Raw genomic sequence first — 27897 nt, forward strand, 5'->3', positions numbered from 1 at the left:
CACTGTAAAGCAATGGCTTTATTATCCGCTTGGCCTGATTTCTCTTACCATGACCCAAGGTCAAAGGGAAGTGCTACCAAATCCCACCCAGAAGACCATGTTGCTAAAACTCAATTCTACTGCTTATAATAGAAAAAAAAAAAAAAAAGAGGCAAGAAAATCTGTTTTTATTATGTTTTTAGGGAGTTTTAGGTCATTGTAACATATTTTCAATGGCATGATGCCTGTTTTAATATACTTGTCCATTAAAGTAATGTAAAATCAGTTTTTTATTGTGACACCGAGAAAGGATCACTTTAGTACAACTAAAATTTAGGCTGATATGATTTTTATAGGTAGCAGTCTTTCTTTACATTTAAAGGAAAAAAATCTTAATCCAAGCTTCAGTCACTATTGTGGTATAGCCCACATCTTCAAATATGAGTTATTTGAGAAAATACATTAAAGTCATACACACACACACACTTTTAGACAGTTTTTAAACAAGACTTTTTAAAAAGCTCTTTTAACCTGAATTCGGCTTCTCTGTTCCTGTAGAGTTCTGCAGGGTGGTATGGTGGTTGGTTGTGTCAATGTTGGTTCCTGGAATAAGATTGTCATCTTGCCCTTCAATTAAAGAATCCCACTGATCAAAATCTTTCTGAAGTCCTGTAAAACACAAATGTCACTAAGCATATTCAACTTTGGAAAGTGTTAAACAGTTCAGTGCCTCTAGGTGGCACCCTAGCCTCACAAACGACCCACACTGCGTCACTATTATGGAGGCAGGGGCTCTGTGTGAGCTCTGTTGTGGCTGCAACACCTGAATGAGAGATGGGATTGAGGCACTATGCTGTCCGAATCCTCCGCATGGAAATCCGCCCCAGCCTTCACAGAAAGACTATTAGCTCTAACGGGTAGGCTTGCTGCCTGTGACACATAGTATGCAAAGCAGCAAAATTAAATTGTTTTCAAATGGAGTGACTACGGTGTTCCATTGTAAACCAACTGGGAACAGTCAAAATGGGACTCATGCACAGTTAAGATAGATAGTTTTTTCCTGAGAATCATCTGATTTATGTCAGGAAAGAAGATCCCTTTCTTACCTAAATGCTTTTGCAAGAATGCTAACGAAGCTTTGTTGCTAAGACCCATGGCTACATTTGAATCTATTTCTCCTTTCAGTGTGAATATGTAGCCAATTATTTTGCCAGTTGCAAAAGTGAAGTCAACAAAATTCTGATGGACTGAACCCCTGAAAGAGAAAGAAGACATTTACAAATCACTTTGTTGGACAAAATTATTTCTGTAGTTATGGTGCAGGAAAGATGCTGGCCTGGTTGGCCTATTTACGAAAATCCAGGAAACAAAACTTGTAGATTTGATCTCCTTAGATGTACTTGAGGGTCACAAAGCTGTTCATTTAGGGGTCCTAGAGTATATATCCTTCCTCCCCTCTAGATCAATAAGGCAAAGATTCCTGTCTTGCTTGGCATCTTGGTTTTAGAAGAGATGAATCCAGCTTTGTTGAGGACATGATTACTTTCAATTTGAGTAGGTAGAATGTTTTATATGTTGAGGGTCCCTGAACTCAGAGCCAGAATCCTGCCCCCTTACCACCACATTTAACTGGATATCTATTTGCTGTTGGGCAAAAACACTTTGCATTTAAGCCTTGGATTAAGTAGGTTAAAATTTAGACAAACAAAATTTTGTCTTGTATTACTTAAACTGTAAGCACCTCATAAATATCCCTTATTGATGGACTTGAAATTCATCAACAGCCTAACATCAAATAGAATGGCCATTTTTTTAACATCTTTATTGGAGTATAATTGCTTTACAATGGTGTGTTAGTTTCTGCTTTATAACAAAGTGAATCAGTTATACATATACATATGTTCCCATATCTCTTCCCTCTTGCGTCTCCCTCCCTCCCTCCCACCCTCCCTATCCCACCCCTCTAGGTGGTCACAAAGCACCGAGCTGATCTCCCTGTGCTATGCGGCTGCTTCCCACTAGCTATCTATTTTACATTTGGTAGTGTATATATGTCCATGCCATTCTCTCACTTTGTCCCAGCTTACCCTTCACCCTCCCCATATCCTCAAGTCCATTCTCTAGTAGGTCTGCATCTTTATTCCCATCTTGCCCCTAGGTCTTCTAAAAGGTCTTCATGACCTTTTCTTTTTCCCTTAGATTCCATATATATGTGTTAGCATACGGCATTTGTTTTTCTCTTTCTGACTTACTTCACTCTGTATGACATACTCTAGGTCCATCCACCTCACTACACATAACACAATTTTGTTTCTTTTTATGGCTGAGTAATATTCCATTGTATATATGTGCCACATCTTTATCCATTCATCTGTTGATGGGCACTTAGGTTGCTTCCATGTCCTGGCTATTGTAAACAGAGCTGCAATGGACATTGTGGTACATGATGCTTTTTGAATTATGGTTTTCTCAGGGTATATGCTCAGGAGTGGGATTGCTGGGTCATATGGTAGTTCTGTTTTTAGTTTTTTAAGGAACCTCCATACTGTTCTCCATACTGGCTGTATCAGTTTACATTCCCACCAACAGTGCAAGAGGGTTCCCTTTTCTCCACACCCTCTCCAGCATTTGTTGTTTGTAGATTTTTTGATGATGGCCATTCTGACCGGTGTGAGATGATATCTCATTGTAGTTTTTATTTGCATTTCTCTAATGACTAATGATGTTGAGCATTCTTTCATGTATTTGTTGGCAATCTGTATATCTTCTTTGGAGAAATGTCTATTTAGGTCTTCTTCCCATTTTTGAATTGTGTTGTTTGTTTTTTGATACTGAGCTGCATGAGCTGCTTGTGAATTTTGGAGATTAATCCTTTGTCAGTTGCTTCATTTGCAAATATTTTCTCCCATTCTGAGGGTTGTCTTTTCATCTGGTTTATGGTTCCCTTTGCTGTGCAAAAGCTTTTAAGTTTCATTAGGTCCCATTTGTTTATTTTTGTTTTTATTTCCATTTCTCTAGGGGGTGTGTCACAAAGGATCCTGCTGTGATTAATGTCATGGAGTGTTCTGCCTGTGTTTTCCTCTGAGAGTTTAATTGTGTCTGGCCTTACATTTAGGTCTTTAATCCATTTTGAGTTTATTTTTGTGTATGGTGTTAGGGAGTGTTCCAATTTCATTCTTTTACATGTAGCTGTCCAGGTTTCTCAGCACCACTTACTGAAGAGGCTGTCTTTTCTCCACTGCATATTCTTGCCTCCTTTTTCAAAGATAACGTGACCATATGTGTGTGGGTTTGTCTCTGGGCTTTCTATCCTGTTCCATTGATCTATATTTCTGTTTGTGTGCCAGTACCATACTGTCTTGATTACTGTAGCTTTGTAGTATAGTATGAAGTCAGGGAGCCTGATTCCAACAGCTCTGTTTTTCTTTCTCAAGATTGCTTTGGCTATTTGGGGTCTTTTGTGTTTCCATACACATTGTGAGATTTTTGGTTCTAGTTCTGTGAAAAATGCCAGTGGTAGTTTGATAGGGATTGCATTGAATTTGTAGATTGCTTTGGGTAGTATAGTCATTTTCACAGTGTTGATTCTTCCAGTCCAAGAACATGGTATATCTCTCCATCTATTTGTATCATCTTTAATTTCTTTCATCAGTGTCTTATAATTTTCTGCATACTGGTCTTTTCTCTCCTTTGGTAGGTTTATTCCTGGGTATTTTATTCTTTTTGTTGCAATGGTAAATGGGAGTGTTTCCTTAATTTCACTTTCATATTTTTCATCATTAGTGTATAGGAATGCAAGAGATTTCTGTGCATTAATTTGGTATCCTGCTACTTTACCGAAATCATTGATTAGCTCTGGTAGTTTTCTGGTAGCATCTTTAGTATTCTCTGTGTATAGTATCATGTCATCTGCAAACAGTGACAGCTTTACTTCCTCTTTTCTGATTTGGATTCCTTTTATTTCTTTTTCTTCTCTGATTGCTGTGGCTGAAACTTCCAAAACTATGTTGAATAATAGTGGTGAGAGTGGGCGACCTTGTCTTTTTCCTGATCTTAGTGGGAATGGTTTCAGTTTTTCACCATTGAGGACGATGTTGGCTGTGGGTTTGTCATATATGGCCTTTATTATGTTGAGGTAAGTTCCCTCTATGCCTACTTTCTGGAGGGTTTTTATCATAAATTGGTGTTGAATTTTGTCGAAAGCTTTCTCTGCATCTATTGAGATGACCATATGGTTTTTCTCCTTCAATTTGTTAATATGGTGAATCACGTTGATTGATTTGCATATATTGAAGAATCCTTGCATTCCTGGGATAAACCCCACTTGATCATAGTGTATGATCCTTTTAATGTGCTGTTGGATTCTGTTTGCCAGTATTTTGTTGAGGATTTTTGCATCTATTTTCATCAGTGATATTTGCCTGTAGTTTTCTTTCTTTGTGACATCTTTGTCTGGTTTTGGTATCAGGGTGATGGGGGCTTCGTAGAATGAGTTTGGGATTGTTCCTCCCTCTGCTGTCTTTTGGAAGTTTGAGAAAGATCGGTGTTAGCTCTTCTCTAAATGTTTGATAGAATTCGCCTGTGAAGCCATCTGGTCCTGGGCTTTTGTTTGTTGGAAGATATTTAATCACAGTTTCAGTTTCAGTGCTTATGATTGGTCTGTTCATATTTTCTATTTCTTCCTGGTTCAGTCTTGGAAGGTTGTGCATTTCTAAGAATTTCTCTTTATTCCAGGTTGTCTATTTAATTGGCATACAGTTGCTTGTAGTAATCTCTCATGATCCTTTGTAGTTCTACAGTGTCAGTTGTTACTTCTCCTTTTTCATTTCTAATTCTATTGATTTGAGTCTTCTCCCTTTTTTCCTTGATGAGTCTGGCTAATGGTTTATCAATTTTGTTTATCTTCTCAAAGAAGTAGTTTTTAGTTTTATTGATCTCTGATAGTTTCCTTCGTTTCTTTTTCATTTATTTCTGATCTGATCTTTATGATTTCTTTCCTTCTGCTAACTTTGGGGTTTTTTTGTTCTTTCTCTAATTGCTTTAGGTGTAAGGTTAGGTTGTTTATTTGAGATGTTTCTTGTTTCTTAAGGTAGGACTTTATTGGTATAAACTTCCCTCTTAGAACTGCTTTTGCTGCATCTCATAGGTTTTGGGTAATTGTGTTTTCATTGTCATTTGTTTCTAGGTATTTTTTGATTTCCTCTTTGATTTCTTCAGTGACCTCTTTGTTATTAAGTAGTGTATTGTTTAGTTTCCATGTGTTTGTATGTTTTACAGATTTTTTCCTGTAATTGATATCTAGTCTCATAGTGTTGTAGTCAGAAAAGATACTCAATACGATTTAAATTTTCTTAAATTTACCAAGGCTTGATTTGTGACCCAAGATATGATCCATCCTGGACAATGTTCCATGAGCACTTGAGAAGAAAGTGTATTCTGTTGTTTTTGGATGGAATGTCCTATAAATATCAATTAAGTTCATCTTGTTTAATGTGTCATTTAAAGCTTGTCTTTCCTTATTTATTTTCATTTTCGATGATCTGTCCACTGGTGAAAGTGGGGTATTAAAGTCCCCTACTGTTATTGCGTTACTGTCGATTTCCCCTTTTTTGGCTGTTAGTATTTGCCTTATGTATTGAGGTGCTTCTATGTTGGGTCCATAAATATTTACAATTGTTATATCTTCTTCTTGGATTGATCCCTTGATCATTATGTAGTGTCCTTCTTTGTCTTTTGTAATAGTCTTTGTTTTAGAGTCTATTTTGTCTGACGCGAGAATTGCTACTTCACCTTTCTTTTGATTTCCATTTGCATGGAATATCTTTTTCCATCCTGTCATTTTAAGTCTGTATGTGTCCCTAGGTCTGAAGTGGGTCTCTTGTAGACACCATATATACGAGTCTTGTTTTTTTTATCCATTCAGCAAGCTTGTGTCTTTTGGTTGGAGCATTTAATCCATTTACATTTAGGTTAATTATCGATATGTATGTTCCTATTACGATTCCTTCTCTTGTGTTTCCTGCCTAGAGAAGTTCCTTTAGCATTTGTTGTAAAGCTGATTTGGTGGTGCTGAATTCTCTTAGCTTTTGCTTGTCTGTGAGGGATTTAATTTCTCTGTCAAATCTGAATGAGATCCTTTCTGGGTTGAGTAATCTTTGTTGTAGGTTTTTCCCCCTCATCACTTTATTTTTATTTTTATTTTTTTTGCGGTACGCGGGCCTCTCACTGTTGTGGCCTCTCTCGTTGCGGAGCACAGACTCCGGACACGCAGACGCAGCGGCCATGGCTCATGGGCCCAGCCGCTCCACGGCATATGGGATCTTCCTGGACCAAGGCACGAACCTGTGTCCCCTGCGTCGGCAGGCAGACTTTCAACCACTGCGCCACCAGGGAAGCCCCCTATTCTTTTGTCTGTTTTTTCTTTTGCCCTACCCAGCTACGTGGGGAGTTTCTTGCCTTTTGGGAGGTCTGAGGTCTTCTGCCAGCATTCAGTAGGTGTTCCGTAGGAGTTGCTCCACATGGAGCTGTATTTCTGATGTATCTGTGGGGAGGAGGGTGATCTCCGCATCTTACTCGTCTGCCATCTTGAAGCTCCTCCCCAGAATGGCCATTTTTTAGTGCACATTTTCTACTACCTCTGGGACATGTGACACTTGATTTTCTTGCATTTTTTTCCTTTTTTCCCTTGACATCGCATCTTCCCTCCTTTCCCGAACTACTCTGTTCTTCACTGGCTCTTCCCCTAAATTCTCAAGATTCTATTAGACCAATTCTTTTCTCACTTTGTGGTCTCATCTCCTCCATAGATTTCATTAATAATATACAAATTCTATACTTTTCTAATTTGTGGCCAGACATCTTTACCCAAGGCTAAAACACACCTTTCCAGTCCCACCCAATGCCACTTTTCCTCTTCACTTTGCTGCTTATAAGCAAACCACCATTCTTTTACGTATCTCCACGTAAAACCGAGGCTCAGACTCTGCTCACTCTTCCCCACATCCCAATCCAAACTTGAGAGTCAAAAGTATAAAAAAGGTAAATAGAGGCAGGGTCACGGCAGAGCTGAGAGCAGAACCCCGGATGCCACCAACAGTGGAGAGTTAGCCTGAGAGGAGGAGAGGGTGGGGGAGAAAGGGAGGAAGACATCTACGGGATGTGAGAAGCAGGAGAGAGTGGGGTTAGTGTACCTAAGGGAGGAGAAATGGGGGTAGTCAACAGGTGGGGGGGATGCAGAGAGAGAGGCTGAGGCTGCCAATAGGTGACTGAAACTCCTGTGTCCTCAGTGGGGCCATTTTCAGCTCACTGGTAGCGGTTCAGGAAGCTAGACTGCAGAAGTCAGAGTAAATGGATGTAAGGACAGGGAATATTAAGTACAAGCTCTTCTTTCTAGCAGAGAAGGGAAGAAACAGGGAGAGTGATAGCCAATAAGGAAGGTTGGGTGTTCTGTAATATTTCTGCTTTAGAATTAAATAGACTTGCACATACCAATAAGCTAAGTTGACATCCTTACCTTAAATATCTAGATCCTTCCTCACCATCTAGCTAAATTCTCTTGAGGGACTTCCCTGGTGGCGCAGTGGATGAGAATCTGCCTGCCAACGTAGGGGACACGGGTTCAATCCCTGGTCCAGGAGGATCCCACATGCCGTGGAGCAACTAAGCCCGTGCGCCACAACTACTGAGCCCGCGCGCCTAGAGCCCGTGCTCCACGACAAGAGAAGCCACCACAATGAGAAGCCCGTGCACGCACCGCAACGAAGAGTAGCCCCTGCTCACCGCAACTAGAGAAAGCCCATGCGCAGCAACAAAGACCCAACACAACCAAAAAAAAATAAAATTAAATCTTAAAATAATAATAATAATAATAATGTCTCTTGATCCTTCAAGACCCAATTCTACACCCATTTCTTCTAAGCAGCCTTTTCTGACCACCTTAATTGGAAAAGAGTCCTCCATTCTCTGTCCTGGGAGTGTTTACTGCCTTTACTGTGTGTGTTTCCTTCTTGCCACCTCTTCTGTGCCCTTCTAAGTAAATCAGGTTTCAGATAGAAGAGGAAGGAGCTCAGTATTTGCTTTGTAACATCTCATTGTGAGTTCAAAACGCTATTGGGAGTTCTTTTTCATATCCACAATATAAGCATGTTGCTGACCCTAAAAGGGACTCTATTATAGCTTTTGAGAATTTATAAATTCATCTACTTACCAAACAGATAAACACACTGCAGTTCTCAACAGATGATCTTACTTTTTTTCTAAAGAGTTCTTAGCCTAGCTTACTGATGGAATACTTCCCCCTATCCCAGCCCTAAAAAATGTATAGGCTTGCTCTTATACTTAGATAAAAGTAGCATGTATCCTGATGCAAATTTTAAGTATCACAACATGCTGTATTGCATATTAACATAGTTAATAGTATATTAACATTAATAGTATATTAACACTACTCAAAAATTTGCATTTTAAAAAGAGTAAGTCTAAATGCACTTGGAAACTGAGATTATCTAATATGCTCCCTTATTCCAAGTCTAAACAACAAATTGAATAATTCTAGAGTAGCAACCAAATGATATCTGTTACTTGTTTATCCAAGTTTCAAGTTTCTGTTTCAGATGATGTAATAAGTCACTTTCTGATACTTACCTGATTGTAATCATTTTTCTTTCTCTATCAGGTAAGTAGCATTTTTTCATTTTTATAATATTAGAAGGATATTGGAATCGTTCTGAGTTGATAAAAAAGAGGGGCTGAGGAATTCTGGAATATATTTCATCACTCAATGGAAACATCCATGCATCCAGGGCGATACCGCACCTGATCAAAGAAGTCTGGTTACACACTGGCCCAGATACAGGAATTTCTAATAATGCAAGGATTCAGAGACACACAACACACCAGATCATTATGGGTTATCTCACTGAGCTGAAGAGGTATTATACTTCACTGTGGGAAAGGGATATAATTAGCTTTGTAAGGTAGCAAACTTGTAATTATACAATCATTTTCTTTAGGAGGCACTTATGAATTGCAACCTTTAGAAAGATACAGTATTTTAAAAAATTTATTCATTTTTTGTTATCTTTCAAGATAAATTTTAAAATATTATAAGTACTATAATTCTTCAAATTTGGGGGGTATCTGAAAAAATACAGTACATGCACTATTGCCCCTGTGTTTCTAGTCCTTCTGGACACTGTCATGTACTCATTATACCTCTTTCAGAGTAGCAGTTAGACCCATTCCTTTATATTTAGAGATGCTTCACCTGGAAGAGTGTCTGGGTGTTGAAGAAAAGCCTATGGAGTATATCATTTGGAAATGAAATGTAATTAATTTTCTTTTTAAAAGTAAGTTATCCTATGTTTCTTAGCCTTTTGGACACTATTTTATGTGCTAAATGGAGGAAAGGAGAGAATCCCTTTATGTTGAAACAGATTTTAAGAAATGTGAGATGAAGTTTCACAAATGATCCTACCCTCTTTCTTCATGGTTGTTTCTACATGATCTCATCAATCTGGGATAAAATGGTTCAAGAAAGAAAATATTTCTTCAAGTTAGAAGACTGGGGGCCTGACTTCCACCCACATAACTACATAATTTTAGCCCACACTTCATCTTAAAGATGAAAAAAATTAATTAAAAAATGCCCTACCTATTGGGGAAGTCTAGAAAATAGTATAAGATGACAATATTATTATTACAATCATTACATCACAGATAATACATATACATATATATATATATAAAGCTAAACTTCCAAATGAAAATAATAAGCCCTTGAGCAGATAAATAATAATGAGGAAAAATATTGAGAGATGAGAAGAGTTTCCAATAGCAAGAGAAGTAGATGGTTTCTGTTTAGGAAAATTCATATGGAGGACTTTATGGAGGCAAAAGAACAAACTTGTGAATTCCAAAGGATCTCTTCCTCACTAAGAATTTGATCAATTCTATCTCACATGTGTTATCACTCCCCCCGCTTCCAAAAACTGAGACTCATTCTCTTACCTGAATCTCTGGTCTTCACTAAGACTCTGAATAACTGTGGCTCCACCAAAAGAATGTCCAATAACTGCTATTTTATCCCTATCGATAGAGTCCTATGTGAAAAAGCATGATACAAATGCATCTGTATCTTGCAGGTTGTTCGGAGGATAGGCAGTGATTTTGTGAATTATAAATTTATTTTTTCACAGGCATGGTTAAGTACCTTGGTTTCTTAGAAAAGAACTATATATACACATACATACATTCACGTGCACCCACACACCCATACACCCACCTGCACATATTTAAACATATACACATATATGTGCATATACATACATGCTTACCTATATATACACAAAGACACATACATAGTTGTTGAACATTTCTAAGAGTTCAGAGGTAAACTTCATGGCCTTCCTCTTCACCCACACTTAAACGTCAACATCATTTGCTGATTTCTCTCCCTTCCCCCTCCATGCCTATTATTTTGTTCATTCCCTGAGTATTGACTGAGCACCTGCTCTGTGCCAGGCATTATAGTTCATTTTCCATGAGCTCCCAGTCTATTAGGGAAGGAGCTACAGATACATGATGCAGATGCATTAGGGTCGTACCATGGTGCACATATGAGAGACAGCTAGCCCGGTCCAGGGTGGGCAGTGAGGCCCAAGAAAGCTTCATGGCCGAGGTAATACCCGACTTGAGTTGACGATTAAGCAGGACTGAGTCAGGAAGACGGGGTGTCAGACCAAGGGGACAACACGTCCAAAGGTATGGAGACAGGAGAGTGGCTAGCCGAGGGACACAAACGCTTCACTGTGTGTGGAGGACATACCATCATCTTAGTGCCCTCTCCTTCCCTGCACTCCACCCCCCTACACACATGTTTGAGTCTTCATTCAAGGGGTCCACTCTGATATCCTTCTACCCCACCCCAATATTTTGTCTAAAACTTTTCACCAGCATTTCAAGATCAAGCTCAAAAACATGCAGGAACTGCCCAAGAAATTACAATACTTCCACTGGTTGTATTAAGTTGAAACGTATGAAACTGCCATTTTTGTAGATCAAAGCTGGCTGGTGGCAATTTCTTTTCTTTTCTTTTTTTTTTTTTTAATGCAGTATGCGGGCCTCTCACTGTTGTGGCCTCTCCCGTTGCGGAGCACAGGCTCCGGATGCTCAGGCTCAGAGGCCACGGCTCACAGGCCCAGCCGCTCCGCGGCACGTGGGATCTTCCCGGACCGGGGCACGAACCCATGTCTCCTGCATCGGCAGGCGGATTCTCAACCACTGCGCCACCAGGGAAGCCCTGGTGGCAATTTCATATGTAGTTTAACCTAATGTGTTCCTCACTGTTGGAATATTTTGCAGGTACTTTTTTTTTTTTTTTTGCAGCCCTTTATCATATTGTATCTGGTATTACAGCAGTAAAACAGACAAAAATGAGAGCAATAAAGAAGTCTAGGCCAGGGGAAAATGGCTTTTTTTTTAGCTCACCTTCATCTGTTCCACACCAAACTCTAAATCTAATAGATTCTTCTCTGGTCTCCCGCGATCAATGTCCAGAATCAAATCGAGAGCTTGAGAACACTCCTTTGCTCGTTGCAGTACCTAATAAGATGATTAGAAGAAGGAAATGGCAAAGTAAAAAGTTGTAACACTTAAAGCTTGTGTAGAGGGGGCAGGTGGAAAAAAATACGTGGTTGCTTATAAACCGGAAATGACTTTGAGATTAGTGATTAGAACACAACCTAGCATGATGACCCAGGCACCAGCTTTACAGGTAGTTATTGCTTGGTCCAAATCCTGACTCTGTTGCTTACCCACTGTGTGACCTCAGATGATTTATTTAACCTCTCCGAACTTCCATTTATTGTATAATAATGCCTCAGTGAAATGTGGGTGGGATTAAATGCAATGATGTATATAAAAAGCGCCCACTATAAAGCCTGGCACAGAGGTGGAAAGCAATGTGGTTTATTTCACTTGATCTTCCTCAAAGCCCCATGTGAAAGATACTGTTAATACTCATTATTTCATAACAGGTAAAACATGGAAGCAAAACCAAAAGAATAAGTAACTTGTCCAAGATCACTCCACTGCAAAGTGATGGTGCCAGGATTCAAACATAGAAAGTTGCATTCGAAGGCCCTGGACTCTTAATGCTATTCTATACCACCTCTGTGCAAAGTAGTCTTTAGTTCTAATACAAAAGGATTCTGAATATTCACTGTCATATCCTAGGATTTTTATGTTGGTCTTTGTTTTTACTATGATCCAGATATTTCATTAAGGGAATTTGATTACTCAGAGAATCCTCTGACAGATCTTTTGGGGATGGGAAGTAAGGAGATCTTGGAGCACAGTCTGCCATATGTAAAATTAAACGAACAAATGTCATCATTTTGCCTATGCTTTTTGTCTTTTTTTTTTTTTTTTGTGGTACGCGAGCCTCTCACTGTTGTGGCCTCTCCCGTTGCGGAGCACAGGCTCCGGACGCGCAGGCTCAGCGGCCATGGCTCACGGGCCCAGCTGCTCCGCGGCATGTGGGATCTTCCCGGACCGGGGCACGAACCCGTGTCCCCCGCATCGGCAGGCGGACTCTCAATCACTGCGCCACCAGGGAAGCCCTCCCTATGCTTTTTGGTCGCCATGCCACCTCTCTTCTTCTTGCAACATACCTACCTGCTCGTTTCGTAGAGAAAACTCCTCCTCCCCTCGTTTTAGGGTTCTAAGATAAAGCCAAGTCTTGTTTCCTATTTCTGCAGCAGACTGGTCCTTGAAATAGTAAGTCGCAGATGCAGAGCCATCTCTACAATACAAACAGAATCAATTACTTACGCTTGCTCTTTCTCTCCTTCATCTCACCTGTGTTCCTCATCTGCATCCTTGACTCTTTCTGACTCCCTTTCTTGCACTCTACATTTTTTTAAATCAGAGAAGCCCCCAAGGGAGTTCTAAGAAAAAGACATGTTTGCCTGTAAACAACCCATTCCATCTTCACAATTCTGGGAGGCTGCGGTGTTGAAAACTCTCTCCTGGAATCAAATCCCAGTGCTGTCACTTGCTAGCAGTGTGGTTTGGGGCAAATTACTTACCCTTCCTCAGCTTCATTCTCTGCGTCCTTGAAACACTGGTAATGATAACCGTCTTAAAGGATTGTTATGAAGATTAAATGAGATGGTCTGTGAACACGGCACTCAATAAATATTCTAGAAATGTCAGCTATTTTTTTATATACTTGACAGTCTAACTCAGTCTCCTTTTTTGCTCATCATGTAACCATAGTTGACAATTCTATCAGCACTTTTCATAAGCCTTTATGAAAGGTAGAGCTCAGCCACATACCAGGTGACGTACCTGTGTTCTATGGCAGCAACTATAAACCCGTGAGATGCCAGGTCATTACCAATAGCAGAATAAATTGTCCTTCAAAACAAAAAGAGGGAAGCATTCAACTACCAGTCGTGATTACAAGGGGTCCACAAATAAACCTAGGAATATGGAGGTAATTATACCCCTGCAGTAGTGCCCTGGGGTAAAGCAGAGAGCTGTGGTTCTCAGAGGAGGCTGATTTTACCCCTGAGGGGATATTTGACAATGTCTGGAGGGGTTTTCATTATCATGAGTAGGGGGAGGGTGTTACTGGCATCTAGTGGATAGAGGGATGCTGCTAAAACCATCCTATGATGCACAGGACTACATTCCACAAGAACTTATCCAGTCCAAAGCATCAGTGGTACCAAGGTTGAGAAACACTGGTGCAGTGATTATAAATATTGCCTTTGAGAATTCTGTTTTTTTTTTTTTTTTTTTTGCGGTACGCGGGCCTCTCACTGCTATGGCCTCTTCCATTGCAGAGCATAGGCTCCGGACGCGCAGGCTCAGCGGCCATGGCTCACGGGCCCAGCCGCTCCGCAGCATGTGGGATCCTCCCGGACCAGGGCACGAACCCATATCCCCTGCATAGGCAGGCGGACTCTCAACCACTGCGCCACCAGGGTAGCCCTGGGGTTTTTTTTTTTTTTTTTAACTTTTAATTTTATATTGGGGTATAGGTGATTAACAATGTTGTGAGAGTTTCAGGTGTACAGCAAGGTGGTTCAGTTATACATATCCATGTATCTATTCTTTTTCAAATACTTTTCCTATTTAGCCTGTTTTATAATATTGAGCAGAGTTCCCTGTGCTCTACAGTAGGTATTTGTTGGTTACCCATTTTAAATAGAGCAGTGTGTACATGTCAATTCCAAACTGAGAGTTCTGGGTTTTAATCTTGGGTCTGCCACTTACCAGCTACATGACTTTAGGTAATTAGATTACTGCATTTCTGTCCTCATCTGTAAAATGGGCATAGATAATAAAGCCTTTGCTTTAGAATAGTGATAAGGTTTTGATAAGATAATACATAGTGCAGGAAGGCAGTACAATGTGTTGCTTAAGAGAACAGGACCTACACTCTGACCACTGCAGGTGATTGTATCCTGGTTCCCTCACTTATTAGCTCTCTACCTTGGATAAGTCACTTATCTTTTCTCTGCCTTAGTGCTTTATCTGTAGAAGGGTGATGTTATAAGATTATGGTACCTGGTCGGGTTACTATAAGGATTAAGTAAGTTACACAGTTTCAGTGCTTATAACCATGTCTGCAACAGGGGGAATACCAAACGCACGTTAGGTTAGCTGTTATATAAACGACTGGACAGGGTGAGATGCTTAAAGTATCATATGCTAATTAGCAACTACATTCAGAATCCCTTCCACATCTTTGCTCTGCACAATCTTTTCTCCTATCATGTATTCAATAGGAAATGGCCATAAGGAACAAAAGGGAGGTAGGCACCATGTCTTCTACTCCTGACAATGCAGGACCAACTCAGGAAGGGAAAATCATCTGGTACAGGGATCAGCAAAACCTCTTCTGTAAAAAGCCAGAGAGTAATTGCTTCCAGCTCTGTGGGCCCTACACTATCTGTCACAACGACTCAGCTCTGCTGTTGTAGCACAAACGTGGCAGAGACAATGGGGAAAATGAATGAGGGTGGCTGAGTTGCAATAAAACCTTATTTACAGAAGCAGGCAGCAGGCTGGAGCTGGCCCTCAGACTCTGAGATGCCAGCCACTGGTCCAGAAGGAATCAAATAACCAGCTGGACTACGATGATTTCTTCTTGCAGATGCTACACAATTTCTTACCAGCTAAGAGCCACTCTTCTAAAAGTCTTCTAATCCCCTGAGGTGGAAGACGGGGAGGCAGTTGAGAAGAAAGGAAGAAAGTGGAGGGCGTGTGGTGGCCATGAAAATGTGCCACTCATCATGGCACAGAGATCACAGTTGACTAGAGACCCCTCCCAGCTCCTGCCCCCGTGGATCCGAGTGAAAGCTAGGCTTCCTGTGGGTTGGTCCCAGTGACTGGACGTGGTGTGGTAGTTTAACGCAGGTCCTTTCCTCTGAATAGTGGTTCTTGGTCAAGCAAGCCCTCCATCGGCCTGGCCCAATCTTTCTTAGAACTGAAAGTGCTGCAAGTCTCGAGATGCTCCATATCCACTCCTTCTGTCTCCCGTCTCCTTCCCAGGTGTCCAGCCTGCATCATGATCTGAAAGCTCTCCCCATCTTTTCTGCTTCCGCCCCTTCCCTTCTGTCCTTCATGGGCATTTTGTAATGCATGTCTTTCACCGCGAATCTAATCGTGGTGGCTGTTTCTCAGAGGACCTCAACTAATACAATGAATGACTTTGAGAGTGTGTAAATACTATACTATAGAAGGACAACAACCCCAAATGCGACAGCCTGTCTCCTCTGTTGTGAAGCTGGTCTCCATGGGCTGGAGGCAGGAAAAAACAGGGCTATAGGACCAATCAACATATCTCTGAGGAACGCCAAGTCCTCCAGGACAGGGGACAGCCTGACACTCCAAAATCTGCCTGTCCCTCTTCTGGGGGAAAACTGCATTCAGTCATTTGTCCCTAGAGGCTAAAGTCGTTCAACCTCTGAAACTTTACCTGAATGCTCCAAGACCATGAGAAAAAATAATGAGTGGATATTTTTCCCCAGTCCTCAGAGGGGAATTCCAGGCTGCCGGAGTTGTCATTGAACCTAGACAGCAGTGGGAGAGTGTTAATTAGTGTTTTCTCTGACTTGAGTGTTGCTAGTTAATTTAACATATCTCCTTAGTATAAAATTCTGACCCATGGAATTTATGTTTTTATTCATTCATAGTAAATTCATTAAAAATTCTCCTACTAGATACCACCAACCCAGGGCCTGAACTGTGTGTTTTTCCTAGGACCATAGGATCATTAACTATCAGTTCTCACTGCCAGCTCTGAACTTGAGGTGAGACATTTTCCTACTTAGAAGTGTATTCGGGAATGCTGTTCCTTATGATTAATCCCAGGGTTTGGGCAAAACTTCAGAGGGAATGTTCTGAAACTAAACTACCAGTAAACCTCAGGAATATCACACTGAGATGCAGAATCTTCAGATCGGAGACTCATCTCATTCTAACTCGATCAAAATCAAGAGAAAGGTGGAGAGACCTTTGACTGCACGCTTAGATGTGGCTTTGGATGAAGCTCTGCCACTTACTAGCTACTGACCTTGGGCAAGTCAAGAGAACTCTCTGAGCCTCAGACTCCTCTTCTATAAAATGAGGGAAATGATATCTATCTCATGGGCGTTTTGTCAGAGTCATATTTAAGTAGGAAAATGTAAAGCACACCTATCCAGTCACATAGTAAAGGGCTCAAAAAACATGGAAGGTGTTGTCTCTTCTTCCTTCACTTCTCACTTGTTATTGTCATCATTATCATCAACTATTTGTGTTTCACTTTCTCATCAATACAACGGAGGTGTGGTCATGAAGACTGAATGTGATGATTGCTATGAAGTGACTTATAAGTTATTCAGCATCATAAAGATGCGTAGTGATGATATTTTCATCATTTCTCTTATAAATTGATTCTTAAGAAAACTCCAACGAGATGTTTAAAATGAGTGCCGAAAGTTGTGGGTAGTTTTGAGGGGGAAATTTGAAGACATGGTTAACATCAGCCCAACAGTAGTGTCTGGTCAAACAGATAAGGAAGGACAAATCTATGTTAGTGAAATATAGACATATTAAGTGATGAATGCACATCAGATTGTCTTAGTGAGAGAGGCTGGCCGCCTGGGGGTTGGTGATGGGAATGAGAGTAGTTTCCTCATTTATGACATGTAAGAAATTAGCTTTCACTCCTTTGTTTAGGATCTGGAGAGTTACGGAGGCTTCTATTCTCTTTCTCTCTTTGCCCAACTGTAGAAAGCACTTTAGCGCAGAGCATAGAAGGTAGTGGTCACATCAGCCCCGCTGTTTTCTCACCACATGATTGCCTCCAAGAATATGTAAGAAGCAAAAGTCAGGCCAGCCAAAGAGAGATGTTAGAGCCAGTCTGAAAGTCTGATACCTTCACTCCCTCCACGCACCCCATCATATTCAGAATAGACAAAACGAGAACCCTTGATTCTCTGATAGTTACCTGGTCTTTTAAGAAATACTTTGTCATCTTAGGAGATGTCTGGACTGGAGACAATCTACTCTGGTCTTTAACTGCCTGAAACTCCTGCTATTTTCAAGCTTTTCTTATATTCTAGAGCCTAAAAGCAGAATCAACACAAATCTTACCAAAGAATAAGCTCAAAATTTTGCCCATAAGCCAGTGTGTTCCAAGAAATTTACTAAGACCAAAAAAATATTCTTTGTTTGGGATCCAAACGGTGTCAGAGTGATCGTCATCTTGGGATGGGTAATACAAACGCAAGAAGGTGCCCTGCAGAGGAAAGAAGTTAATGTACTTTTAGGCAAGTTGCTTCTTAAACATGTTCTAACAGCTATTTTGCATATTTAATTAGTGGAAACCCAAATACTTCTAGTGTGCACAAGAGGTCCAGAGAGTTTTTAAGTTGCCGTGGTGATACAATGCAGTCAAAAGGAAGAGAAATAGAACAACAGTATGCTTTTTGAGTGAAAAGAAAGTATGAGCAGCCTGGTTTCAGCCATCAAAGAAGGGGAAAAAAAGAGTTTATAGTTAATCCGATGAGAGCAACGAGTTGGGGAATGGATTAAACAGCCCAAGGCTTCCCAGGAAACCATACAAATGGCAAAATGAGTCTTTCTCAGGGAGGGCAAGGTCAGGTTTCAAAACCTTCTCATGGGCCATAGCCACAGTCAATATTAGAATATAAGGATAAGTGGTGTTAATCAAATCATTACCTTATTCGTGTAATCAAACATCAAGTCTGTACAACCGACGGAATAAGATCCATTTCCTTTGGGGATTTTAGTTTGGCCAAACCTTGCAGCAGCCATCAGAGCCTGTAGTTTATTGACCCACGCTGGAAAACAGGTCAATATTGTTTCACTTGTCAGCCATTACACCCCAGACTTTATTACACAAAGAAAGTCCAAGGGAATCAAGTGACTACGCATAGTTTCCTGCCTCCATTTCTTTACTAATTAGTAAAATACACAAATAATTATTGAGGGCCTGCTGTAGGCGAAGTACTGTGTGGGGAAAAAGATGGCGGTCAACATAGCCCTTTTCCTAAGATGCTGAGGTCAGCACGTCCCAATCCTTCCAGCCTTGCTCTTACCTTCTGCTCTTGTCCAGAGCATATAAGAGACCACTTCCCAAATCTGCTTTTCCTAAGCATGAACTTTATCGACCTTTCAGATTTGGGCTCACGACTTCCCACTGGAAGCCCTCCTATCAGAACAGCAAAGCCTATGGTCCAGAATGAAACTAAATGACCATCTCCCAACTCCCCCTCTTCATCTTCCAACCACACAGCATGCAACTCCAGAATTCCCTAGCTTGGGGATACCAAGCCAGAAACCTGGGAATCATGCGACTCTCCTAACTCTTTCTCCTCTATCCCCTACATCCAACCAAGTTCCAATCTCTAACATTTGTTTTTAGCTTAGGATTCTCTCTCCAATGTATCCTTACGCCACTAGCTCAACTGTCTCAGTTACACCTTAACTGCTCTTGACCAGACAGTGGCCATCTCTCCCAAGTGTACTGTTCACCTTGGATCCTGACTCCTTCAACTGCATCTTTCACACAACTCCTGGGGTGATTTAAAGCATGAATCTCACCAGGCAATTCTTCAAATCCTTCAATGCTTTCCTATCATCACCAGGTATTTTTTCTTGAAGGGGGAATGTACTGGAATCTTTCTGGAAGGCAGTTTGTAGGTTATATTTAAATCTACACATGGCTTCCAGTGTGGGGTGGCTTATCTTTCCAGTGTTTGGGGGTTGAAACTCGTAGAGGTTCACAGGTGCACAAGTGAAATCCCAAGTTCCCAGGCACTGTAAGAAAGACCCTCCATGATCTGGAGGTCCACTGGCTCCTCCTCTTCTTCTGCTTTTTCCCTTGTTATTTCCCTTCCTGTGCTCCAGCACTGCTGAGTGACACACTGGGCTGTTCCATGCGTCTACTCCTTAGTAAATGCTGTTCCCTGAGCTTGAAATCCCCATGGCAAACTCCTATTCAACCTTTAACATCTTGATCAGATGTCAGGTCTTCTCTGAAGCCTTCCCTGACCACCACCCCAGACTTAATCGTTTCATCCTCAGTATCAAATCAATTCCCTGTATATATTTTAATCTTTCTTCCTATCATATTAAATTAAAATTATGTGTCTGCACACTCTGTCTCCTAAGGCTATTTCGTAAGAGCTGCATCCATATCTTTGTATCCTCACATCTTTAACACAATGTCTAGCACATAAGCGGTGCTCAAAAAATCTCTGTGAAAATGAGCTAAACTAAGCTTTTCACTGTCACTGGGTCTCTTTTGTTTCTGCTAAATGCTTTATGGCACATATATATATATTTTTTTTTAATTAATTAATTTTTTGGCTGCATTGAGTTTTCGTTGCTGTGCGCGGGCTCTCTCTAGTTGCGGCGAACGGGGGCTACTCTTTGTTGTGGTGCGCGGGCTTCTCATTGCAGTGGCTTCTCTTGTTGTGGAACATGGGCTTTAGGTGCACAGGCTTCAGCGGTTGTGGCAAGCAGACTCAGTAGTTGTGGTGCACAGGTTCAGTTGCTCCGCGGTATGTGGGATCTTCCCAGACCAGGGCATGAACCCGTGTCCCCTGCATTGGCAAGCAGACTCTTAATTACTGCACCACCAGGGAAGGCCCATGGCCTCTATTCTTTTACCCACCCACTCTTGAAACATGTTCTCTCTCTGGTGCCAAAACCCTTTAACACACCTGCAGTTTCACCTGTTCCCCTTTCTAACCCCCAATCAAGTCCACATGTAATTTCAGGATGGTGAGTCCATATATCAGTGTATCTAGATTCAGTTTTCTAGATTCAGCTTGCCTGCTCCTTTCCTTCTGTTGGACTGTGAGAGGTGATTGCTTTGCTGGACAGATTCCTTTGTGCTTCCTATCACAGTCTGCCTCTGCCACGTAGACACTTGGAACTATGTTAGGTATGGTGCCTGATATTATAGGGTATCTCTCAGAAAGGTATGGGATCATGAGAAGTAGCCCATTGACATTCTCCATGTTAGTGTGTGAAGCACCTGCCAGCGATGAGCCTTTCAACGCATGAGGCCTTGCTACTCAAAGTTGTTCCATGGACCAGCATCTTTAGCATCATGTGGAAGCTTGAAGATAAGGCTCTTAGGCCTCACCCCAATTCTACTGAATCTGAAAAGATGTGCCTATCAAAGTGTAAGGAAGCATTAGCCTAAGATACCAGACTACCTGGCCTGACACACGGTCCGCAACTCATGGTCAAATGGCAGGAGGTAGTTCCGAGGAAGGCAGTGGTCGAGATGAATGGACACCTGTGTTGGAGCCAGGTGATCCTATTTTGGATTCCAGCTGTATATCTTACAAGCTATGATGCTCTGCCCTAGGCAATTTATTCCTCTCTCTGATCCTCATTTCTAAAGTAGAGATAAAATCACTTGGCCAACTCTCAGGACAGCTGTAAGGATAAAGTGATCATCTAAGTCAAGGAGCTTGCCCAGATCGCAGCCCAGAAGAGGCAGACAACTGATGTTATTTGCCACTTCCCCTAGAGTTAGCTAACTCTGGTTACCCAAATTCAAACCTGAGGAGGAGTTTTTAGCAGATCTACACTAGATCATACCACTTTTCTCTGGGTAGCTTAGAAATCCAAGGTGTTTCCTCAGAAACATTTCTTTAAAAAGCTTTACCTATAAGGCTAACATTTTAGGGTCTATTTAGAATTACAAAAGGCTTTATCTCTCCTATTTAAGACTACTTGCTGAGCGGTCCTTCATGATGTAACAGGGAGACGTCAAGTCCAGAGGACAGTAGGATAGGCCTTCTGTGACGACCAGCCTGGCTTCTGCTGTGCTGCCACCTACAGGCAACCATGGCGTGGCTCTAGGGACTCTGGCTCACACAGTTTGGTGAGGAGCCCCAGAGAACCCACTGCTGCCTTGGAGGCATTACCTCTGGAATTGGGAGTTCAGTTCTAGAGCCATGGGAATGTTCCAAGTTGCACGAGTTTCCTCTTGTGAGATGTCAATTCTACCTAGGCTCTGGAAACTTTTTCCACTAACCTCGGAGTGCCTGGTCCTCTAAAACCTGCTCCACCCAAAAGCCTCACCCAGCGTTCAGGAGCCCAGGTCCAGGTGAGGCTACAGGGCTGCTTATTCCAGGCCAGCTGACCCCTGAAAAGGTCTCAGGAAACTTCGAGCTGACCCAGGTTTGAGTGTAGGCCTCCAGGGCCCTGTGGCTGATGAGTGCCAAGGCGGCTGCAGAAAAGGTTCACCAAACAACACAGTCCTCCCTGTACAGCACAGGGAACTATATTCAATATCCTGTGATAAACCATAATGGAAAAGTATATGAAAAAAAATATATATGTATAACTGAGTCACTTTGCTGTACAGCAGAAATTAAACACAACATTGTAAATCAACTATACTTCAATAAAATAAACAAGAAAGAAAGAAAGAAAGAGAAAGAAAGAAAAGAAAGAGATAAAGAAAGAAAAGAAAGAAAGAAAAAAAGAAAGAAAAGAAAGAGAAAGGAAAGAAAGAAAGAAAGGAATGAAAGAAAGAAGAAAGGAAGGAAGGAAGGAAGGAAGGAAGGAAGAAAGAAAGAAAGAAAGAAAGAAAGAAAGAAAGAAAGAAAGAAAAGAAAGAAAGGAGGAAAGAAAGAAGGAAAGAAGGAAAGAAGGAAGGAAAGAAGGAAAGAAGGAAGGAAAGAAGGAAAGAAGGAAAGAAGGAAGGAAAGAAGGAAAGAGAGAGAGAGAGAGAAAGAGAGAGAGAGAAAGAAAGAAAGAAAGAAAGAAAGAAAGAAAGAAAGAAAGAAAGAAAGAAAGAAAGAAAGAAAGAAAGGAAAGAGAGAAAGAGAGAGAGAGAGAGAGAAAGAAAGAAAGAAAGAAAGAAAGAAAGAAAGAAAGAAAGAAAGAAAGAAAGAAAGAAAGAAAAGAAAGAAAGAAAGAAGAAAGAAAGAAAGAAAGAGAAAGAAAGAAGGAAGGAAGGAAGGAAGGAAGGAAGGAAGAAAGAAAGAAAGAAAGAAAGAAAGAAAGAAAGGAAAGAAAGAAAGAAAGAAAGAAAGAAAGAAAGAAAGAAAGAAAGAAAGAAAGGAAGAAAGGAAGAAAGAAAGGAAGGAAGAAAGAAAAGAAAGAAAGAAAAAAGAAAGAAAGAAAGAAAAGGTTCACCAGCCTGCAGCTAATCTGGTTATGGTCCTATATTTCCCATTCTCTAACCAACTATCAGCACTCATCACAAAGGAAGAGACAGGGAAGAGACTTGCCAGGTTGAATGGCCACTCTGTAGATGATATAGTTTTGTGGTTCAGAACTTAGAAATGTCAATTCCTATTTTTCTGCAACTCTATTTTAATAGGAGCATTAGAACCTATGGTATGCTGTTAATCTTATTATACATTTTTGGTGATGTTCATTCCTGGGGTTGGAGATGGAATGTACACGTGCTAGGAAAATGACATTCTCTTCTATGGATTTATGTCCTCCATTAGCAAATGGGATATCTCTAGCCATGGTTACAAATTTTTGGCTGCATGATCATATTTTCTATGTATTCATTTATTAAGAATGATACAACTAATCATCTATTATTTTCATCTTTTATTGAATAAACTATTTCTAATAATTTTAAAAAATATTTACACATTCATTTTTGAGTATTTCGAATGAATGGGGCATTGGGCTTCAGGCTGGGTTGACAAAGATGAATCAAGCAGTGTCCTCAAGTTTCTGACTGTCCAGTAACAGCTTTCCAGTGATTTTCAGACATGAGGGAATAGAGAACATGTTTTAAAATTCCCACTCTGTACCAATAAAAAGCCCATGATATAAATGTCTCCTAGGTAAGAATTTGCTCAACATGTAAGATGTTACCTGTTTTCAATGTACAGATAAGGTAATGGGAGAATTAATTTAACCTTGAGAATTAATTTAACCTCCTTGAGCTTGACTACAAACCCTCTGTCTTAGTCACCAGTGTATTACGCACACCTCAGTTCTCTGATGAGTATTGTTGCATGAATGGACCTGTGAGATATGGTGCCATTTCCTATGCAAACATAGATAGAAGATCTAGCCCCTTTTCTGCTGTTGCAATCATTTCCCCAACTGTGAAGTAGGGCCAGATTTGTAAGGCACTGGTTATGAAAGCTCTTTGGTAAACGTCCCAGTAAGGAGTCACCCATCAAGACTGCACAACTAGATCCAGGGCTACCATATCTCCCCAGGTGCATGGGTCTGTGGGTACAGACAGTATGGCACCTTGCAGAGGCCTCTCGTGCTGCTCACCTGAGGAGACTAGATAGAGAGGTTCATGCATCCCAGCCCTCTGGGATTAGCAGGAATTCACAAAGCTCCAGAAGGAATCGCTTTTCAATCCAGGTTATTCTAGGTGACAGTAGATGTCCCTGTCTAGAGATGGCTGTCCCATTCTGGCCGCCACTCCTGGGCTTGACTAAGCCTCCCCCTCTTCTCCTTCCCTCCACCCTGCAAAGTAAGAAAGAGCAAGGGATGCACATCCATTCTCCTCTGGAGCTCCGAGTGCCTACTGGTCCCTGCTTCTGCCTGTCTTTAGATAGAAAAGATTGTCCCCCTCTGGATCCCAAACTCTAAATTGCCATCCTCTCACACACTCCACCATCAACGAGGGCTACACCTGTTGATCAAGACACCTGCCTCTTCTTCACCTTCGTGGGGGCAGGTTTGGGGTTGCCTCTGAAGGCACCGCAGGGGAAGTGTGTTACTGCACCGAGAGGGCATGGGTCAGGGCAATGAGGTATAGAAGGGGCGGTGTGGACCTTCTCTATGGTGACTGCAAGCTGAGTTTCCAGCTTGTCTGAAAAGACCTCATCCTAGGCTGTCCTGCAGTCCTGATGTTGAAGAAGAAGGCACTTCTCTAGTTTCATTAAGAAGAGGAAAGAGTGAGGCCCTCCCCCCCCCCCACCCTGGGAGAATTGAGGATCTCATCTTCATCAGAATCTTCTTAGAAGTCCACACTTGCAACTTCCCTGGGACCACTTCGAGTCTGGCATCAGGTCAGTAGCTCAAGCCCTTGAACAAATATACCTCTTACCTGATGATTCAACATGGACAACAGGATTTAGGTCTTGCCAGTAAAAAGGATGAACCAGCGTGAGGCAGGTGCAGAGGCAGAAAAGCGCCTGCAGTTTGGGTGGCAACATCTTGGAAGCTGAGCAGCCGTTTCAGCTTAACCTTCTTCAAGGCAGATGATTAAAAGGAAAAAAAGACATGCAATAAAGAGGACTTAAATAGGCTAACCTATCAGTGAGATTAAGGGACTAGTAACATGATTCCATGTGTTATAAAGGGAGAAGAAATTTGGAAAAAAAAACAGCACATGCATTTTCTAGAATGGGTTTTTGGTAGGCACTAGGCTGTCAGAGTTCTTGGTCATGCTGGATTGCAGAGCCCAGAAATAACACTTTTAGGTTATAATATTAGGTTTTCGGCCACTAGTTCCCTAACTTTGTAGCAGTCTAGTTTGGTTAGAAAATAGAGCATCAAACTATAATGATTTTATCACATATCATAATCATAATCATATCCAAGGGCATGTCTAGCACATAGTAAACCCTCAATATGTCTTGGCTAATGTTTCCATCAGATTTGTACAATAATCATGTTGCAGCAGCTGGGTTTCTTTTTGGTGCTGATGATGTTATATTTGGGGGGATCTCTATAACCCTGCTACAACTGAGAGCCTCCCAAAGGCAGGGGGCAGATCTTACTTGCAGTCCCAAGTGCCTAACAGGGGTCCTGGCATGCAGCTTGTATGGGATAAATGTCGGTAGAACTGATGAATAAAACCGGACTTGTGATAATAATAAATTATATTACAGGGAGGCTCTTTGCTAACATCTTATCAGCAAAAACTATCTTGTATTTGTGAATCACTTTTCCCCTTGAAAATTCTCCAAAGAAGACATACAGATGGCCAAGTGGCACATGAAAAGCTGCTCAACATCACTAATTATTAGAGAAATGCAAATCAAAACTACAGTGAGAAAAAAAAAAAAAACTACAGTGAGGTATTATCACCTCACACCAGTTAGAATGGGCATCATCAGAAAATCTACAAAGAACAGTTCCTGGAGAGGGTGTAGAGAAAAGGGAACCCTCTTGCACTGTTGGTGAGAATGTAAATTGATACAGCCACTATGGAGAACAGTATGGAGGTTCCTTAAAAAACTAAAAATAGAACTACCATATGACCCAGCAATCCCACTACTGGGCATATACCCAGAAAAAACCATAATTCAAAAAGACACGTGCACCCCAGTGTTCATTGCAGCACTATTTACAATAGCCAGGTCACGGAAGCAACCTAAATGCCCATTGACAGATGAATGGACAAAGGAGATGTGGTACATGTATATATATACAATGGTATATTACTCAGCCATAAAAAGGAATGAAATTAGGTCATTTGTAGAGACATGGATGGACCTAGAGACTGTCATACAGAGTGAAGTAAGTCAGAAAGAGAAAAACAAATATATTAACGCATATATGTGGAATCTAGAAAAATGGTACAGATGAACTGGTTTGCAAGGCAGCAATAGAGGCAGAGATGTAGAGAACAAATGTATGGACACCAAGGGGGGAAAGTGAGGGGGTGGTGGTGGGACGAATTGGGAGATTGGGATTGACATGTATACATTAATATGTATAATATAGATAACTAATAAGAACCTGCTGTATAAAAAATAAATGAATTAAATTAAATTTTAAAAAAAGGAAGGCTAGGCTTCCCTGGTGGCGCAGTGGTTGAGAGTCCGCCTGCCGATGCAGGGGACACAGGTTCGTGCCCCGGTCCGGGAGGATCCCACGTGCCGCGGAGCGGCTGGGCCCATGAGCCATGGCCGCTGAGCCTGCGCGTCCGGAGCCTGTGCTCCACAACGGGAGAGGCCACAACAGTGAGAGGCCCGCGTACCGTTAAAAAAAAAGAAAGCCATCCCCTTCCCCTTCCTATGGACCAGGCCAATACTTAATGGTCGGATCTCTGAGTTCAGTGTTAGCCCAAGATTAGGTCCCAGGGCTCTGTAACTGTCCACACTTTGAAGGGATGCATTTCCGGGCTCCTACTCATAGACCAACCTCCTGGCTCAGCATTCTTATTAGGGTCAAAGGTAATTTGTTCAAGACTGATTTGTTAACACAAATCCCTCTCGAACCTGAACACGTTAAGTCCCTCAAGGGCTCCCAGCCCCCCTTTATGAGCCCACACACCTCTCCCTCCTCCTTCCTCCCATTTCCACAGCCACCCTAGAAGCCAGAGGTCTGAATGAAAGCCTGACCTTTTCGTTTAAGAAAACTCCCTGTGCTCCGGGTTCCCCTGTCAGGATTCTCTCTCAGCGCCCAATTCTTAGGGGTTGCTACCCAGGGAAAAGGTTTGGGAGAACTGGGTTCGAATTCCATCACCCTCCCCGCAAAGATCCCAGAGCTGTTCTGAGGGCGGCAGGGAAGCGAGCCCAGCTCCGGCTTGGAGGTGGGTGCGGGCGGGGTCCCAGCCCTCCAACCCCCATCCTCCCCCATCCTCCCATCCCCATCCTTTCAGCCCCCAACCTCCCAGCCCCCCAGCCGGCGGCAGCCCCCGGGTCCCACACGCCCCGGGGTCCCTCCTCACCCGGGCGCCGCGATGAGCTGCTCGCGGGAACCGGGACCGGGCGCGCCGACCGCGCCTGCTGCTTGCTCTCTGCCAGTACCGCGGGCTCTGTCGCCCGCTGTCACCGGGTCACCGTGGCCGCGCGGCGGCGGGCGAGGGGCTGCGCGCTGGCTTCGCTCCCCTTCTGCCCCGCGCGGTCCGGTCGCCCCGACTCTGACCTCCCCCGGCGCCGCAGGAGGCCACGGTCCTCCCACCAGCAGAGGCGCTGGGACGCGGGCGAGCTCGGCGCACACAGCACCCTCCCAGGGCCGGGGGTCTGCAATCGGGACCCGCGGGTTAACTTAACCCCCGTCCGCCCCGGGACCGACCCACGCTTGCAGAGAGCGGGTGCTGCGCCCCCAGTTCCTGTTCTCAGACTCGATTCCGAACAGATCTTTCCCAGTTCCGTTCACCCCCGCATGGCGCCGACCTTGCTGGTTTCACTAAATTCCCGGGTACTGTTTGCATCTGCAATCCGCAATGCCCTGCGCAGTCCGCTTTCCGGTTTATAGTACATTGGTAGGAGAAATTATGTGGACCATGCTCCGGCTTGGAAGGCCTGCCACTGAGTTAGTTTCATTTCTCCGTGGAAATTACAGTGAAGGGCGATCAGGAAGAGCTTTTATGACTTGGGGGGAAATGGTGTGAAAAGGGGCCATCTCATAGCTCAGCTTAACCCAGTTCTTTGAGGTTCAGCTGAAATTCCTTCCTTCATTTTCCAATGCTTTCTCCTCAAT

The 27897-nt window shown here is 42.3% G+C and overlaps 1 protein-coding gene across 5 annotated transcripts; it reads right to left on the reverse strand.

The window, feature by feature from the left end:
- Positions 1 to 251: 251 nt before the first annotated feature.
- PLA2G7 (phospholipase A2 group VII) lies at positions 252 to 27821 on the reverse strand. 5 transcript variants are annotated; one of them, XM_067006345.1, is made up of 13 exons: positions 27143 to 27620; positions 24569 to 24711; positions 23785 to 23982; positions 18220 to 18341; positions 17632 to 17776; positions 15971 to 16064; positions 13330 to 13398; positions 12655 to 12781; positions 11467 to 11580; positions 9988 to 10079; positions 8623 to 8793; positions 1086 to 1234; positions 252 to 648 (listed from the first exon to the last, which is right to left on the reverse strand). In XM_067006345.1, exons 3-13 carry the CDS (start codon positions 23813 to 23815, stop codon positions 506 to 508), a joined length of 1257 nt encoding a protein of 418 aa, XP_066862446.1. In that variant the 5' UTR covers positions 23816 to 23982; positions 24569 to 24711; positions 27143 to 27620; the 3' UTR covers positions 252 to 505. The 5 variants fall into 5 exon arrangements, with proteins under 5 accessions (XP_066862446.1, XP_058932534.1, XP_058932535.1 ...); XM_059076551.2 differs by lacking the exon at positions 23785 to 23982 and having other exon boundaries at positions 27143 to 27760; XM_059076552.2 differs by lacking the exons at positions 23785 to 23982; positions 24569 to 24711 and having other exon boundaries at positions 27143 to 27821.
- Positions 27822 to 27897: the final 76 nt, after the last annotated feature.

This window comes from Kogia breviceps, chromosome 10 (genome assembly GCF_026419965.1).
Source record: "Kogia breviceps isolate mKogBre1 chromosome 10, mKogBre1 haplotype 1, whole genome shotgun sequence".
NCBI lineage: Eukaryota > Metazoa > Chordata > Mammalia > Artiodactyla > Physeteridae > Kogia > Kogia breviceps.

Excerpts from the sequence above, each read along its gene's own strand:
- PLA2G7 (XM_059076551.2), bottom strand. The coding sequence starts at position 24,677 with ATGTTGCCACCCAAACTGCAGGCGCTTTTCTGCCTCTGCACCTGCCTC. Across the intron at positions 16,065-17,631 it reads AATTTTGAGCTTATTCTTTG|GTTCAATGACAACTCCGGCA; the intron begins GTAAGATTTGTG and ends ACTGCTGTCTAG. Across the intron at positions 10,080-11,466 it reads TTGGTGTGGAACAGATGAAG|GACTCTATCGATAGGGATAA; the intron begins GTGAGCTAAAAA and ends TTTTTCACATAG.